General features: G+C 36.0%; 1 protein-coding gene across 1 annotated transcript in view; it reads right to left on the bottom strand.

Moving 5' to 3' along the window:
* The window catches only part of LOC149083293 (DNA excision repair protein ERCC-6-like), a 435,993-nt gene that overhangs the window by 248,896 nt on the left and 172,843 nt on the right, over nucleotides 1-14,254 (bottom strand). Inside the window, exon 13 of the mRNA XM_089236536.1 lies at nucleotides 13,627-13,743. Coding sequence (XP_089092662.1) covers nucleotides 13,627-13,743 — 117 coding nt within the window. The remainder of the gene's footprint in view (nucleotides 1-13,626; nucleotides 13,744-14,254) is intronic.

Here is a 14,254-nt window from a genome sequence, read left to right on the forward strand (position 1 = left end):
ATAATTTTAGGGAGCATGTATAATCTGGAACCTTGCTTATTGTCTGCTCAAAGACATCAGAGTATTCATTGACACTACTAGGAACAAATCTTTTTACAGCACACACTGGAATATGCTTCACACTTGCAGACTTATGAATGTCATTTATGTTGATATCCAATTTAAGCATCCTGTTTCAACCAAGGATAGGTTCTCTCTTCAAATTGACAAGATATAATTCTTCACTGGATTTAGCATTGTAGCATACAGTCACTTTGACGTATCCAATGTGTTTGAAAATTTCACCTGCGGCTAACTGGTGGTTATTATTTTACATCATTTTAAAATTTAAACTTTAATTATAATCACCCTGTATATAGCTGATTTTTTTTCATAAATCATTTACTAATGTACAGTAGAACCTTGGTTAACTCCCCAGCCTCTACAATTGGAGTACTAGCATTTTTGACAGACCAACACATATTTTTTGACATCGTGCCAATACACACATGATCCTCACCTACTAAAGGTTTTTGGTACACTCATATCCCTGGTAAAAACAGAATCCTGCATTTCCTTCAAAAAATTTTCATGTAATTTCAGCAGTAGGATTAACTTTCTTTATCACTTCACCATTATAAATACAACTTTTCATTTTCACAGGCATATACCCTTTCTTCATACAGGAGTTCAAAGAAATCAGTCCCTGTTCTATCTCAAAATAATTCAACAGCACAACAACAACACAATTCAACAATAATTCAAAGTAAAGGAATACAACTTTCCTGAGAGGATCTCATCCAGCATCGAACGATTCCTGGGAATTCAGGGGCTCTCTTGAAAAAACGTCAGGGATTTCCATTTGCGATCCTTTCCTATACTCAAATATTAACAGGTACTCTTGCAAAAGTAACTGCCACCTACTAAGATGGTCTTCCAACTGTTGTACATGTTTGGCCTACACCAAAGCTGAATGATCAGTGACTATTGGAACCGGTTCACCCATAAACCATTCCTTAAACTTTTGGCATGACCAAACCACGGCTAAAGAGTTCACAGTTGCCTTTCAACTCCAAAATCCCATAATTTTCTGAGCAGGCTATGACGTTCTACTTGCATAGGCAAGAGGTTTTTCTCCCATGGGATCAACCTGATGCAAAACTGTACCTAGCTCATCTCCACTCGCATCAGTATACATTTTCAACAGATATGCAGACTGATGAGTTGCTAGAACAGGAGCATGAGTTACATTTTTTCAGTTCCAACATAGCCTTTTCCTGCTTTTCTCCCCACAAATTTCTTTTTTTTTTTTAAGAAATTTGTAGTTCTTGGGTTCTGGGAACAATTTAAAAAAATCACAAATCTTGACTCTCCTCTCTTTTTTTAGATACCAAAAAATGCTCAGGAACTCTATGCAGTAGACGCAGGCTCAATAATGTTATATTTTAACGTCTCCTGGACCTCTTTCTCTATAATGTCCCATTTATATTTCGGCAACTTGAAGGGAGGCCTAAACACTGGAGATCCACGTGTACAATGTTCGACAACATTTGTTTTTCCCGGTAGATCAAGAAACAAATCAAAATAAGTTTCAAGCAAGTACTGAACCATTTGTTTTATGGGAACTTTCAAGTCAGATTACTGAACAAATTCTTTCATTTTATCCCATTATACATTTCCTTTATACCAGGGTTGGCAGGTTTTTGACACATGGTAGTTTTTGACGGTTTAAACTGTCACGTCAAAAACTGTCAAAAACCTCAAATATTGTTTTTCAATATAAAAATTCCCATTGGAAATGCACACATTAATTGCATGTAATGTTTGAAGTGACTATGTTATACAAAGAATAAATATTTATTGAGATTCTTAAATAATTGTCTACTCTCTACAAAATTATTTTGTACTATATATATTTTTTTTCTTATAAAATATACAATTTGAATAAAGCATAGCATAAACACAAAAGGGAAAACTATGGAATGATTTGACATTCTCTGATTCAAAATGGTTCTTGACCTTCAAAAATTTCTTCAACTGCTTATATCATAGCTGCCAACTTTTAAAAATGAAAATTCTGGAGATTTTCGCGCAAACCCGTATTTTATGCTTAAACCATTCCCTAATAAATACAATAGGGATTTTCCAAATAAAATAGGGATTTTCCAAACATAGAAGTTAAAGCGTAGGGAATAAAATCCCTACTCAAAAACTGAAGTCAAATTAAAATAGGGATTTTACACACATGGAAGTTAAACCCTTGGGAATAAAATTCCTACGCAAAAAACAAGTGAAATTGGGGGCCAAAACTTTAATGATGTAAAAATAAATTTTGTGTTCAGTCAGAAATGCTGTGAACAAACATTCTGCGCGAATGACCCCAAAATCATCGGAAGATGAAGGAAAAAAGCGCCAATTTTTGAAGAACACTGACTTTTTGTGACACTTGCTTGATGTTTTTTTTTTCATTTCACGAGTGATGATGGTAGTCTTTCCATGCCCGATGTTTATGTCCGTAACACAACTTGTACAAAAAGGAAAAGTCGGCCCTTCTGGAACGTTTGATGAAAGGAAATTCATCAGAATAAGTATCTTTAAAATTGATTAAATATGTTTTTGCTTATCAGTATTCATGCTTTGTTATATCACACGTACGTAACTTAAACAAAAGAAATTTTGACAATCTTGCGCGTCACCATAATCTTCAATTATTATCCAGGACTATTGGCTGCTAAGCCATTTCCCTGCACGATAAGACAAACAAATTTCTTGTTACCATCAGAGGGTTTGTAAAACTTCCTTAAAAAGGGAATTTCCCCATTTACGACGTGTGACGTCATTTCGAAAGGGAAAAAAAAGGGCTTCATGCCCCACAAGAAATTTCTTAGGGACTGTTTTCATAAGCGGGGATTTTTTTTAATGAAGTAGGTAATTTTTAGGGACAATTAGGGACTTTTGTGATTTTCGTAAAAATTTGGGAGATTTAAGAACTTTTCGGGAGGTCGAGCGATGAAGCTAAAATTCGGGAGATTCCCGAAAAATTCGGGAGACTTGGCAGCTATGGCTTATATATGTGTGCATTGATATAAACCATCTGCTGTACTCGTTTTACAGCAGATAAGAGTTTAAAAAAAGGTTTATTACATCATATATGTATGGTGATTTCTGTTATTAAATTATCTAGATAGCCACTGATACTTAAAACGATACTCTTGCAGCGCATAACATTGAAATATATCTAGCGATCAAAATACTAAATTATAGGACTAAAATGTCATTTAATTTGGCAATGCTAGCTTGTATATGTCAAACTTGGTTTATTCTTCCTTTTGCACTATGATATGGTACATTTACTAACATCTATAATGCAATGGTTTTCCAATTGAAGCTGTATTCAAACGGGCAAAACAAAAGTCTTGTCAGCTCTGCTTTGGTTGAAAATACTCTTTAAAGCTCTGTGAATCTGAATCACCCTGATCCAAGAAATTTTTAGGTGAAAATAAATGAGTTTAATTAGTGCATTAACAGATGCTGCATGAGAATTTTTATATGGAATAAAATTTTGGGCAGATCACAAAATTTAAAATATCGAAATTGGTATTTTTCCTCAGTAATTATAATTCTGAATATAAAACCCTTTAATCTAAATAAAAGTAAGTGTTTTGTTATTTAACATATCTATCAAGTTAACAAAAACTATTTGACATCATTGACAGTAAGATTTTGATAGTTTTAATACCTAGTTAGTTTCTGGAGTCAAAAACCTAACCCTGATGCCCTATTATACATATTTTGAATAAGCAGCTCTATTCCACTTAGCAAATTGAACACGGGTAATGAGTAGCTTAGATAAATAAACCATAAAATTATATTTTATATGTTCTAGGCTCTTATGTTGAAAAATTCAAAATTGCAAATTATAATTAATATTTTGTTTTAATTATTGTAATAAATTAATGTTTAAAAATAAAACGTAATATGCTAAAAAGTAAGTTATTCATCATGTTGAACACCTATTGTGTTCAAAACATTATCAAAAGGCATTCATTTAGGTTTTTGACGGCTTTCAACAGTTTTTGATAGTTTAAACCAGTTTTTGACAGTTTAAACCAGTTTTTGATGCTTGTCATGTCAAAACCCAATCCTGCTTTATACTGAACCAAGTCACAGCACGATTCACGATGCCGAAAATCAACAACTAATTCAAATACAATCAAAATATCTTTACCAACTAATAAGCCTTCCTTACTGGAGTTGAAGATGTTATCTTTTTAACAGCTGTTAAAGTGATCTCATTAGATGTTCTGTCTTCTCTTAGGTGGTGTCTATTTCTTTGATATGTACCTCCATCATTTCCCTCTATGATATAGGAACTGGGTTTCGGTCCTGCCTTGGTTATGACACCTTGTTGACACGGTTCACAAGGTCTTTTGTTGAACCAGACCCTTAAGCCTTGTTTAAGTTCAGGATGATAAGTTGCATGTTTGTCAAATCTTTCCTTCTGATATGCTTGTCTAGTTTTCAAGATTTTACTGGCTTCAGCTATAGAAAACTTAAGCTTGAGTTGATGAGGATAAGTTGTCAAAAAAGGATCTTAATCATCTGCCCATCAGCAGTTCAGCTGGAGAAGGAAGATCCTGTGTAGGTTGTATCCCATAATCCAGTAGGACTGTATGTAGATCTTTACCTTCTTCTAGAGCTTTTGTGAGAGACTTCTTCAAAGTTTGTACAGCTGTCTCAACTTGGCCGTTGCTTCAGGGAAAGTAAGGTGAAGTAATACTGTGTCACTTACCACTCTTCGAAAAACTTTCGAAGACTTTCTGCATTAAATGGTGGTCCTCCATCACTCACCAATTCTTCTGGTATTCCATGCCTTGCAAAGATGCTTTTCATCGCCTTTCATTCTTCTATGTTTTTGAGAAATAATCGATCATCAAAGGTACTGTTGACCTCTCAAGTAAAAAAAGTCACATGCCACTTTTTCCCATGGTATTCCAGACAGAATTTGTTTGAACAGGACTTCTTTAGAATTTGCCCTCTGATTTGGCTGACAGATTTTACATCTATTGATGCAGAAAATGAATTACCTTTTGGGTTAGATAAGACAACAACTAATGTAATATAACAATTAATGTCATTTGAACTCAAAATTTCAAAAGAACCATGGCTATACGCGTTTCGGAACTATAGGAAATACCTTCATTAGTAGCAGAGAAACAAAACATAAGAAAAATATCAAAAATGTACTCTTTATAGCGGGAGTTACTTGCTGTTGTAGACAAAAGAGTCTAATTCAAAATGGCAGAGCCAATTGCAAACGAGAACGTCACAGTGATGCTGATGAAGAATTATTGTAGAAACTGTTGCCAGATTTTTAAGAAGGGTGGTGTGCTAGTTAGGTTGTTGACCAACAGGTTTGTGTTTTTGTTGATGTGGAATGATTCAAAGAAGTCCAAGTCAGACAGTGAGGGGCATTTTTGAATGATTTTGGCAAAAGAGAAGTAACATTTATGGTCAAAGGACCAGCAGTGTTGGGCTATGGATGAGTGGTTAAAATCTTGGTTACCTATCTTATATGCTCATTTAAACGGTATCTGAATGGTATTTGGCACGTTTAGTTTGGCCAATATATGATAATCGACATTGGCATGAAATGCTGTAGATGCTCCAGTTGAGTGGGTCAAAGTGGGGGATCTTTTAGTTTAGAGAAGCTAAGTTTATTGACGGGGGTGAAAATCACAGAAAAATTGTATTTTCGAAGTATTTTAGTTGGCTGGTTTTTGGAAAGAAAGGCAAAATGATCAAGTTTTTGTGTTCAGGTTTAAGCTTGGTTGTGGAAGTATTTTTAATAACTTTGCGGTGTAGATTATCAATGAGAGAGCTGCGGTAGCCATGATCTACTGCTACTGCTCTTAGGAAATTCAGTTCAGCATCAAGCAGCGTTGGTGAAGTGCAAATGTCAATGGCTAGCTTCACGTATGTGAAAACAAGGCATACTTTTGTGCCGGAGGATGCACAGAGAGGTTATTAGGGGGTAGAGAAAAAGCAAACGGTTTGCGAAAGACAGCGGTAGAGAAAGTTTGTTCGTGGTGAATGACCAATACGTCCAGAGATGCAATTTGGTTATTGTTTTCTTCCTCTATAGTGAACTGAATGCAGGGGCAATAGAATTGAGGGTATTAAGAATATGGTCAATGTTAGCATTACGTTCGAGAAGGATGAAGCAATCATCAACATATCTGACGTATAGGAAAACAAATTTCATGGAATTGAGCTCTTGACAAGGGGTCTGCAATCTATAGCTCTTTACCAGGTATGAACATAAGTTCAACATCATATTTGTTCAATCTCAACAGCATGCGCTGAAGTCTGGGTGAGATTGTATCATATTACTTTTTACTCAACCCTAGAAGGGGCTTTGTGATCAGTTTGAACAACTACTGGTCTTCCATAGGTGTAATAATTGATATGTTCAAGTCAATAGATCAAAGCTAACAGTTCTTTCTCGATCTTTGCATAGTGCATTTGAACTGCTGTTAGTGTAACAGATCCATATGCAGCTGGTTTGTCATCCTGTATGAGAACTGCTCCTAATCCATGCTGGCTGGCATCCACTGAAACAGACACTGACTTTTTCACATCAAAATATTGTAGACATTGAGCTTTCTCTATCATTTGTTTTAACTTGTCAAAATCGTGATGGGTATTTTCATCCCACAGCCACTCAGTATATTGTTTTAATAGCTGATGTAGTGAGTGAGTTAAACTGGACAAGTGAGGAGTGATCTTGGCTAGATAAGTTATCATTCCAAGAAAACTTTGTAGATCCTCACGACATTTAAGAACAGCAAACTCATTAATGGCCTCAAGTTTTTTGAGATCTGGAGTTATTCCAATATCTTTAGTTATGTTCCAAATAATTGACTGATGTTAGGGCCAGGGGTGGCAGGTTTTTGGCACATGGCAGATTTTGACAGTTCAAACCGTGGTTTAAACTTTCACATCAAAAAACCTCAAATACTGCTTTTCAATATAAAAATTCCCATTGGAAATAACACGTTAATTAAATGTAATGTTTAAAGTGACTATGGTATGCAAGGAATAAATATTTAATATGATTTTAAAATAATTTTCTACTCAATGATGACGTCACTCTCCGCTATCATACGAAGGTTTTAACAACTGGATGTTGCGAAGATATATTTTGGAAAGAAAGATTGGCAGGAGCAGTTGAATTTTCTCTCTTTCCAAAACATATCTTCGCAACATCCAGTTGCTAAAACCTTCATAATTTTCTACTCTCTACAGAATTATTTTGGACAATATATGTTTTTTTTCTTCTTATAAAATATACACTGAAGAGCCAAATAAAACTTGTACACCTGCCTAATATCATGTAGGGCACCCGCGAGCACGCAGAAGTGCCGCAACACGACGTGGCATGGACTCGACTAATGTCTGAAGTAGTGCTGGATGTAATTGACACCATAAATCCTGCAGGGCTGTCCATAAAACCATAGGGGTAAGAGGGGGTGGAGATCTCTTCTGAACAGCACGTTGCAAGGCATCCCAGATATGTTCAATAAAGTGTCTAAAGTCAGAAGAGTGTTCCTGTAGTCACTTTGTAGCAATTCTGGACGTGTGGGGTGTCTCATTGTCCTGCTGAAATTGTCCAAGTCCGTCGGAATGCACAATGGACATGAATGGATGCAGGTGATCAGACAGGTTGCTTACGTACCTGTCACCTGTCAGAGCCGTATCTAGGTGTATCAGGGGTCCCATATCACACCAACTGCACACGCCCCATACCATCACAGAGCCTCCACCAACTTGAACAATTCCCTGTTGACATGTAGGGTCCATGGATTCATGAGGTTGTCTCCATACCCGTGCACGTCCATCAGCTCGAAGCAATTGGAACGAAGATTCGTCAGACCAGGCAACGTGTTTCCAGTCCTTAACAGTCGAATGTCGTGTTGTCTGGCCCAAGTGAGGCGTAAAGCTTTGTGTCGTGCAGTCATCAAGGGTACAAGAGTGAGCCTTCGACTCCGAAAGCCCATATCGATGATGTTTCGTTGAATGGTTTGCACGCTGACACTTGTTGATGGCCCAGCATTGACATCTGCAGCAATTTGCGGAAGGGTTGCACTTCTGTCACGTTTAATGATTGTCGTCAGTCCCGTTCTTGCATGATCTTTTTCTGGCCGCAGCGATGTCGTAGATTTAATTTTTTTACTGGATTTCCAATATTCATGGTACACTCGTGAAATGGTCGTACATAAAAATCCAAATTTCATCGCTACCTCTGAGATGCTACGTCCCATCTCTCGTGCGCCGACTATAACACCACGTTCAAACTCACTTAAATCCCGATAACCTGCCATACATGATGATTATTGATATAAACCATCTGCTGTACCCTTTTTACAACATATACGTGTTTAAAAAAGTTTATTACATCATATATGTAATGTTGATTTCTGGTATTATTAAAATTATCTAAATAATCGCTGATATACTTAAAACAATACTCTTATTAATATATCTAGAAATCAAAATACTAAATTGTAGGAATAAAATGCCATTTAATTTGGCAATGCTACCTTGTATATGATGCTTAAGAAACTGCTCTAACTTGTCCTTAGCCAAACTTAGTTATTCTTACTTTTGTACTATGGTATGGTATATTTACTAGCATTTATAATGCAATGGTTTTCTAATTGAAGCTGTATTTAAACGTGTAAAACAAATGTATCAAGTCCTGTCAGCTTTCTGCTTTGGTTGAAAATACTCTTTAAAAGTCTGTGAATTTATACATCCTGAGCTAAAAAACTTTTAAGTGAGAATAAATAAGTTTAATTAATGCATTAACCGATGCTGTGTGAGAATTTTCATATGGAATACAATTTTTGGCCGATCAGAAAATTTAAAATATCAAAATAGATATTTTTTCTCAGTAATTATAACTCGAAATAATTAATCTACATAAAAGTAAGTGTTTTGTTATTCAACATATCTATCAGGTTAAAAAAACTATTTGATAACGTTGACACAATAAGTTTTTGACTGTTTTAAAACTCATTTAGTTTCTGAATACAAAAGTGTAACCCTGATGCCCTATCACAAATATTTTGAATAAGCAGCTCTATTCCTCTTGGCATTTTGTTTTAGTTATTGTAATAAATCAATGTTTAAAAATAAAACTTTGTAATAAGCCAAGTTCTTCATCATGTTATATACCTATTAAACATTATCAAAAAGCATTCATTTATGTTTTTGATGGTTTAAACCAGTTTCCGATGCTTGTCTTGTCAAAAACACAACCCTGGTTAAGGCTAATTGTGTGTTTTCAATATTGAACTTAAGATTAGTTTCTCTAGCTCGCGTCAGGGTTCGATGAAGTAACTGACAATGTTCTTGCATGAATGAAAATCCAAGGGCTATGTCATCAAAGTATGCATTTATTTCTGGGTCATCTTCAAAAATTTCATTCATGGCCCTCTGGAACTCTTCAAGGGCATTGTTTAGTTCAAATGGTAAAACTAAAAATCGATATCTTCTCCAAAATAATGAGAAAGTTGTTAAAAATGATGATTCTACATCAAGTGGTAACTGCCAGAATCCATTTGTTGCATCTAAGATTGTAAATACTTTACATCCTTGCAGCTTCGTTATCAAATTATTGGCTGCTGATATTTGATAGTGAGATCTTTGTATGGCATCATTTAATGCCTTGGGTCTAGACAAATACATAATTTTTTCGATTTATTCACCATGTTGCTGACCCACTCGGTTCCTCTAGTTTTGCAATTATTCCAATATCACTCATGAGTTTAAGCCCCACTTTCACTTTGCCATGGAGATCCAATGGCACTTTTCGTGGTGCTGCCAGATTTGATGTATAATTTTCTTTCAATTTAATTTTTACAGTATGTTTGAGTTGTCCCACACCAGTAAAAACATCAGAGAATTCCCTCATAACTTCTTCTGGTGTATCACTCTTATGCAAATTTCTGTTCATTTCCATGAGGCATTCATTCTTCTAATTAGTTCTAATTCATGGCAAGCAACTAGGCCTAATATAGCGCAGGAATTCAGGGTTGTTACAAGAAATTTAAAACTTTTCTTCTGATTCTTGATCTCACAAGTTAACGAACACTTACAAATATTGGAACTTCATTATCACTGTAGTCTAGCACTGGCTGTTTACTTTTCTTTACAGTTGGCTTCATTTTCCATTTTAGCAGTTCACTCTTAGGTATTATGTTCACTTGTGCTCCAGTGTCCAGCTTAAATTTGACTTTGTTCCCATTAACTAGGATCTTCTGAAGCCACACAGAGTTTGGTTTTTCATTATCTAAGGCATCAATTGATTTTAATTTACCTAAATAAACAGTCTTACTATGTTCGCACGTTTTACGAGCTGCTGTCGTCACTGGTGCGATCTACTGTGTTAACTCAGCGAGTATTTTTGTTCTTTTATAGAAAGTTTTTTCCGACAAAAAATACCCAGTGATTTTTACCACTGCACTTGCGACACTTACTTCCAAAGGCCGGAAACTCGTTCGTGTTTTTTCCCCACTGTTTACAATCTCTCTGCTCTGCGTTTTCGTTGTTTGTTGGCTGCGACCCTGCTGTGTGACTTTTATTTCTCTTTACAACGTTGACCGTTATTTTGCTTTCACCCATCTCTGTTGCCTGTGCCTTACTATGTTCACACGTTTTGCACTCACTAATGATGTCCTGCAGTGTTTTTGTTGATCTACTTGTCTCTCAGACCAGTCTTTCTTGTAGTGCTTTGTCACTTAGTCCTTGGATGATCTTGTCATGGAGCATTCTTCCCATCGACTACCCGTAATTACACTTGACGAATGCGCATCCTAGTCGCGAATAATAGTCGGCAAATTTTTTGCCTTTTTTTTGTTTTATTTCAAGGAATTTGAAAGATGCATAAATCTCATTCTGATATAGAAATATTTGTCAAACTCACCAATGATTTATTCAAGCAAGATTACAGTGCTTCTGCACCTCTGCGGGTGCGATATCGAAGGATCACAACTGCTTCTTCAATTCCTCTTCACATGACAAAAAGAGCGGTTTTCGTAGTTCCTGACTGTGAGCAGTATCTAAGCGCTTCTAAGTAATCAAAAAGTCTTCCATCCAATATCTCCATGCTTTGGACGGGTTTGCACCGGCATCAAATGGCTGGATGGTCGGCAGGCTGCTCACCATCTTTTTCAGATATTTTAAGTGTAAATTTAAAAATGTGCGAGTATTTCTTTGACACCATGGTACATTTTAATGCTTGGCTATGTACTGTTTGGTCCACTAACTATCGCGTTGGACATAGATTGCAGGAGTCATAGATTACAACAGTTAGCATGGCATCCAGAGCATGACTGCTGTTCTTCGTTATTATAATTGCCATCTCACAAGGCAGGAAGGTGCTGCAATCTATTAATGGTATTAAGTATATTACAGATCAAAGAATCACCATTTTGGAGGACAAGAGTTCATGATCACATATACTGGATCAGTCCAGCAACACCATCGATGTTGGAGGCACAAGCAATGAAGAATCAGTAATCCAACAAGAGAATTTGTATTAGATGACCAAATGATCTCGCCAGCTGACAGCCCCCCACCATTACTTGTAATTAAATCCAATGAGAATCGATCGCCGGGGGAGGGGAAGCCGAGGAGCAATTCTCCACCCCCCCCTCATCAAAATTTTGCCTACATTGATGCCTATTCTCCTAAATGACTAGATCTTTAAAAGAACTTGATAAAAAATTTTTAATTTTTCAATTTCTACCTTTGTTGACTAAAATTATAAGTCGGAAAAATTAAAAACATCTCTCCATTCATACGTGCACTTTTTGCAGTTTCACAGTGATTGGGTGTTTGTACTAGTCATTTGAGAGAAAAAGAAAAAAGTAGCGGATTTTTTTTTTCCATTACCATTTTTGAAAATTGCTCTCAAGCTCTTCATCTAGAAGCATATTCAGGTCAGCCTCTGTTCCCACCTTTATTAAAGGACAGAATCTTGCCCACTTCTTGCTGTAATTCCCCCCCCCCCACCCACTACTAGTCATTCCCTCTGAAGCTCCTAGAAATACCTTTCATAGGTACTTCAGTTCTGAAGATATGGTGTTCACGAAATGCTCATTCTATTCTGAAGGGCCACCAAGAGCTTTGATTAAGACACTTTCTGAAGAAATTATGCACGGGAACTTATTGTGGACAGATCACTGAACCTATGAAGTAATGGATAGGATTACAGCTCCAAGAACTCTGTATTTGCCTTTTCTTTGGGTGCTTTAGGTAGAACTTGAGCTCTTAGAAATACCACTTTATGTATAGGAGACTTGGCTAGATTTAGAGTGCCTATAAATGCTACTAGCTTGTCTATAGAGCAGTGTCTAAAACTAGGAAAAGGTGGAGAATTGCTCAGAGCTTTTGAGTCTTAAAAACATAAGATAAAACACAAAAGAGGTTCTAGAAGAGTTTTTCTTAAAGGCAGGTGAAATAAAAAACGTATAATCTTGGGTCAGTGATGCTCTGAAATGCTGAAAATGAGAGAGGAAAATTACAGTCATCTATATTTGTGCGATGATATATTGTACTATACATTGATAATGCATAAGTTTGTATTGAAATGGGACTTTCTCAGAATCATTGTTTTTTTCATGGTGTAGTTTCTCATTTCTTTGAAACACTGTCTCATCATTATTCATGTACAGTAATGTGCTGAATCAGGGAAATTATTCCCTGGAAAAAGTTATGACAGGTGCGTTTATGACACATATATCCCCTTCCAATTAATCCATTGTTTCTTTAGACTCCTGTGGCCCCCTGACTTCAGCATGAAAGATTTGTACTAGCACCCCAACTGCCATATTCACCGACAGAGTTTAGCTGTAATCGTAGGATAAAGTATTAGATGTTGACGCGGATTGGTTAAAATCCTGAATTAAACCAATCCGTTTCTATCTCTAATCCTTTAACTTGCGACTGCAGTTAAACTCTGTCTGTGAATACGGCCATTAGAGCGGTTTCGCGCTTGGGCAACAAATAACCTGTTAGATATTACATGAGTTACCTACAGACAGACAGACATGACTGCTGACCGCCCAGAGAGACCATCTTGGGATGGTTTGGGCTCTTTCCCAAAGGGATGGACGGTCTCGGAAAGCCTGAGTTACCTACAGTCTGAGACAGCCTAAATAACTTGAATTATATTCTAATACATAAAGATATATTTAACAAATGAAAAACTATGAATTCCCAAGACAATAGATCATTTAAGTTATATCAAAAGCATGCCAAGATGCTGATGTGTACATACAACTGGCAAAACTGTAACTATGGTTTGAATTTAGATGTGAACATATGTATGGTCATTAATATTAGGTAGTAAAAAACTACAGTTTTTTGTGTTCTCTGGCTAATACCAAAATATGAAAATTGTAGCAATACTTGAATGTTTCACCACCTACAGAAAGACAATTTTTTTACCACAAAAGCTGTACAGTCCATATTTCAAGAACTTTGATTTTGCCATCCAGGGATAAGCATAAAAATATGGACACAAATGAGGTTTAACGAAGTAATTTAACAAGAAATAATATAAAAAACTGGGCATACCTGCTCACTCTTATTAGGAAGTTGAATACTGCTTTTGACATCTGCTTTCATTCTCCTTAAAAGATATGGCTTTATGGTATCTCTGAGGACAGTTGCACATTTGTATGCTATTGTGACCTGAAAATGTTTGACAAGGTAATGCCACAAGGGTGTATTGCAAGGTAACAATAAAATATTCAGCAAAAGCATAATCTTTAAAAACAATCCTTAGGAATACAGTGATACCTCGATTAACAAAGATAATTTGCTTCAGAATCATATTCGTTAGCTGAAACTCAATTTCCTATAGGTTTCTATGGAAAATAGTTTAATTTGTTGTAAATATGGCTCAAAATTTAAAGATAAGTTTTTTAAAATACCAAGGAGAGCTTCAAAATTAGATAAAAGAATTTATAGGAAAATGAAATACTGACGAGATCGTTTTATTTTATACTACGTACACAACTAAGTCAAGTTCATAAAATAAAATAATCTCATCAGTATTTCCCCCATCCTCCTATAAAGTCTCATTTATCCAATTTCGAAGCTACTCATTTTACCCCCCTTCTGTCAGTTTTTGTCTTTTTTATTTTATACTATGTACACAACCCAGTCAAGTTTGTAGCCATTGTGGCGGTTGAGTGGTCAT

Source organism: Pholcus phalangioides, unplaced genomic scaffold (assembly GCF_987345545.1).
Source record: "Pholcus phalangioides strain wild (caught in Gottingen) unplaced genomic scaffold, Ppha-v1.0 ptg000009l_1, whole genome shotgun sequence".
NCBI lineage: Eukaryota > Metazoa > Arthropoda > Arachnida > Araneae > Pholcidae > Pholcus > Pholcus phalangioides.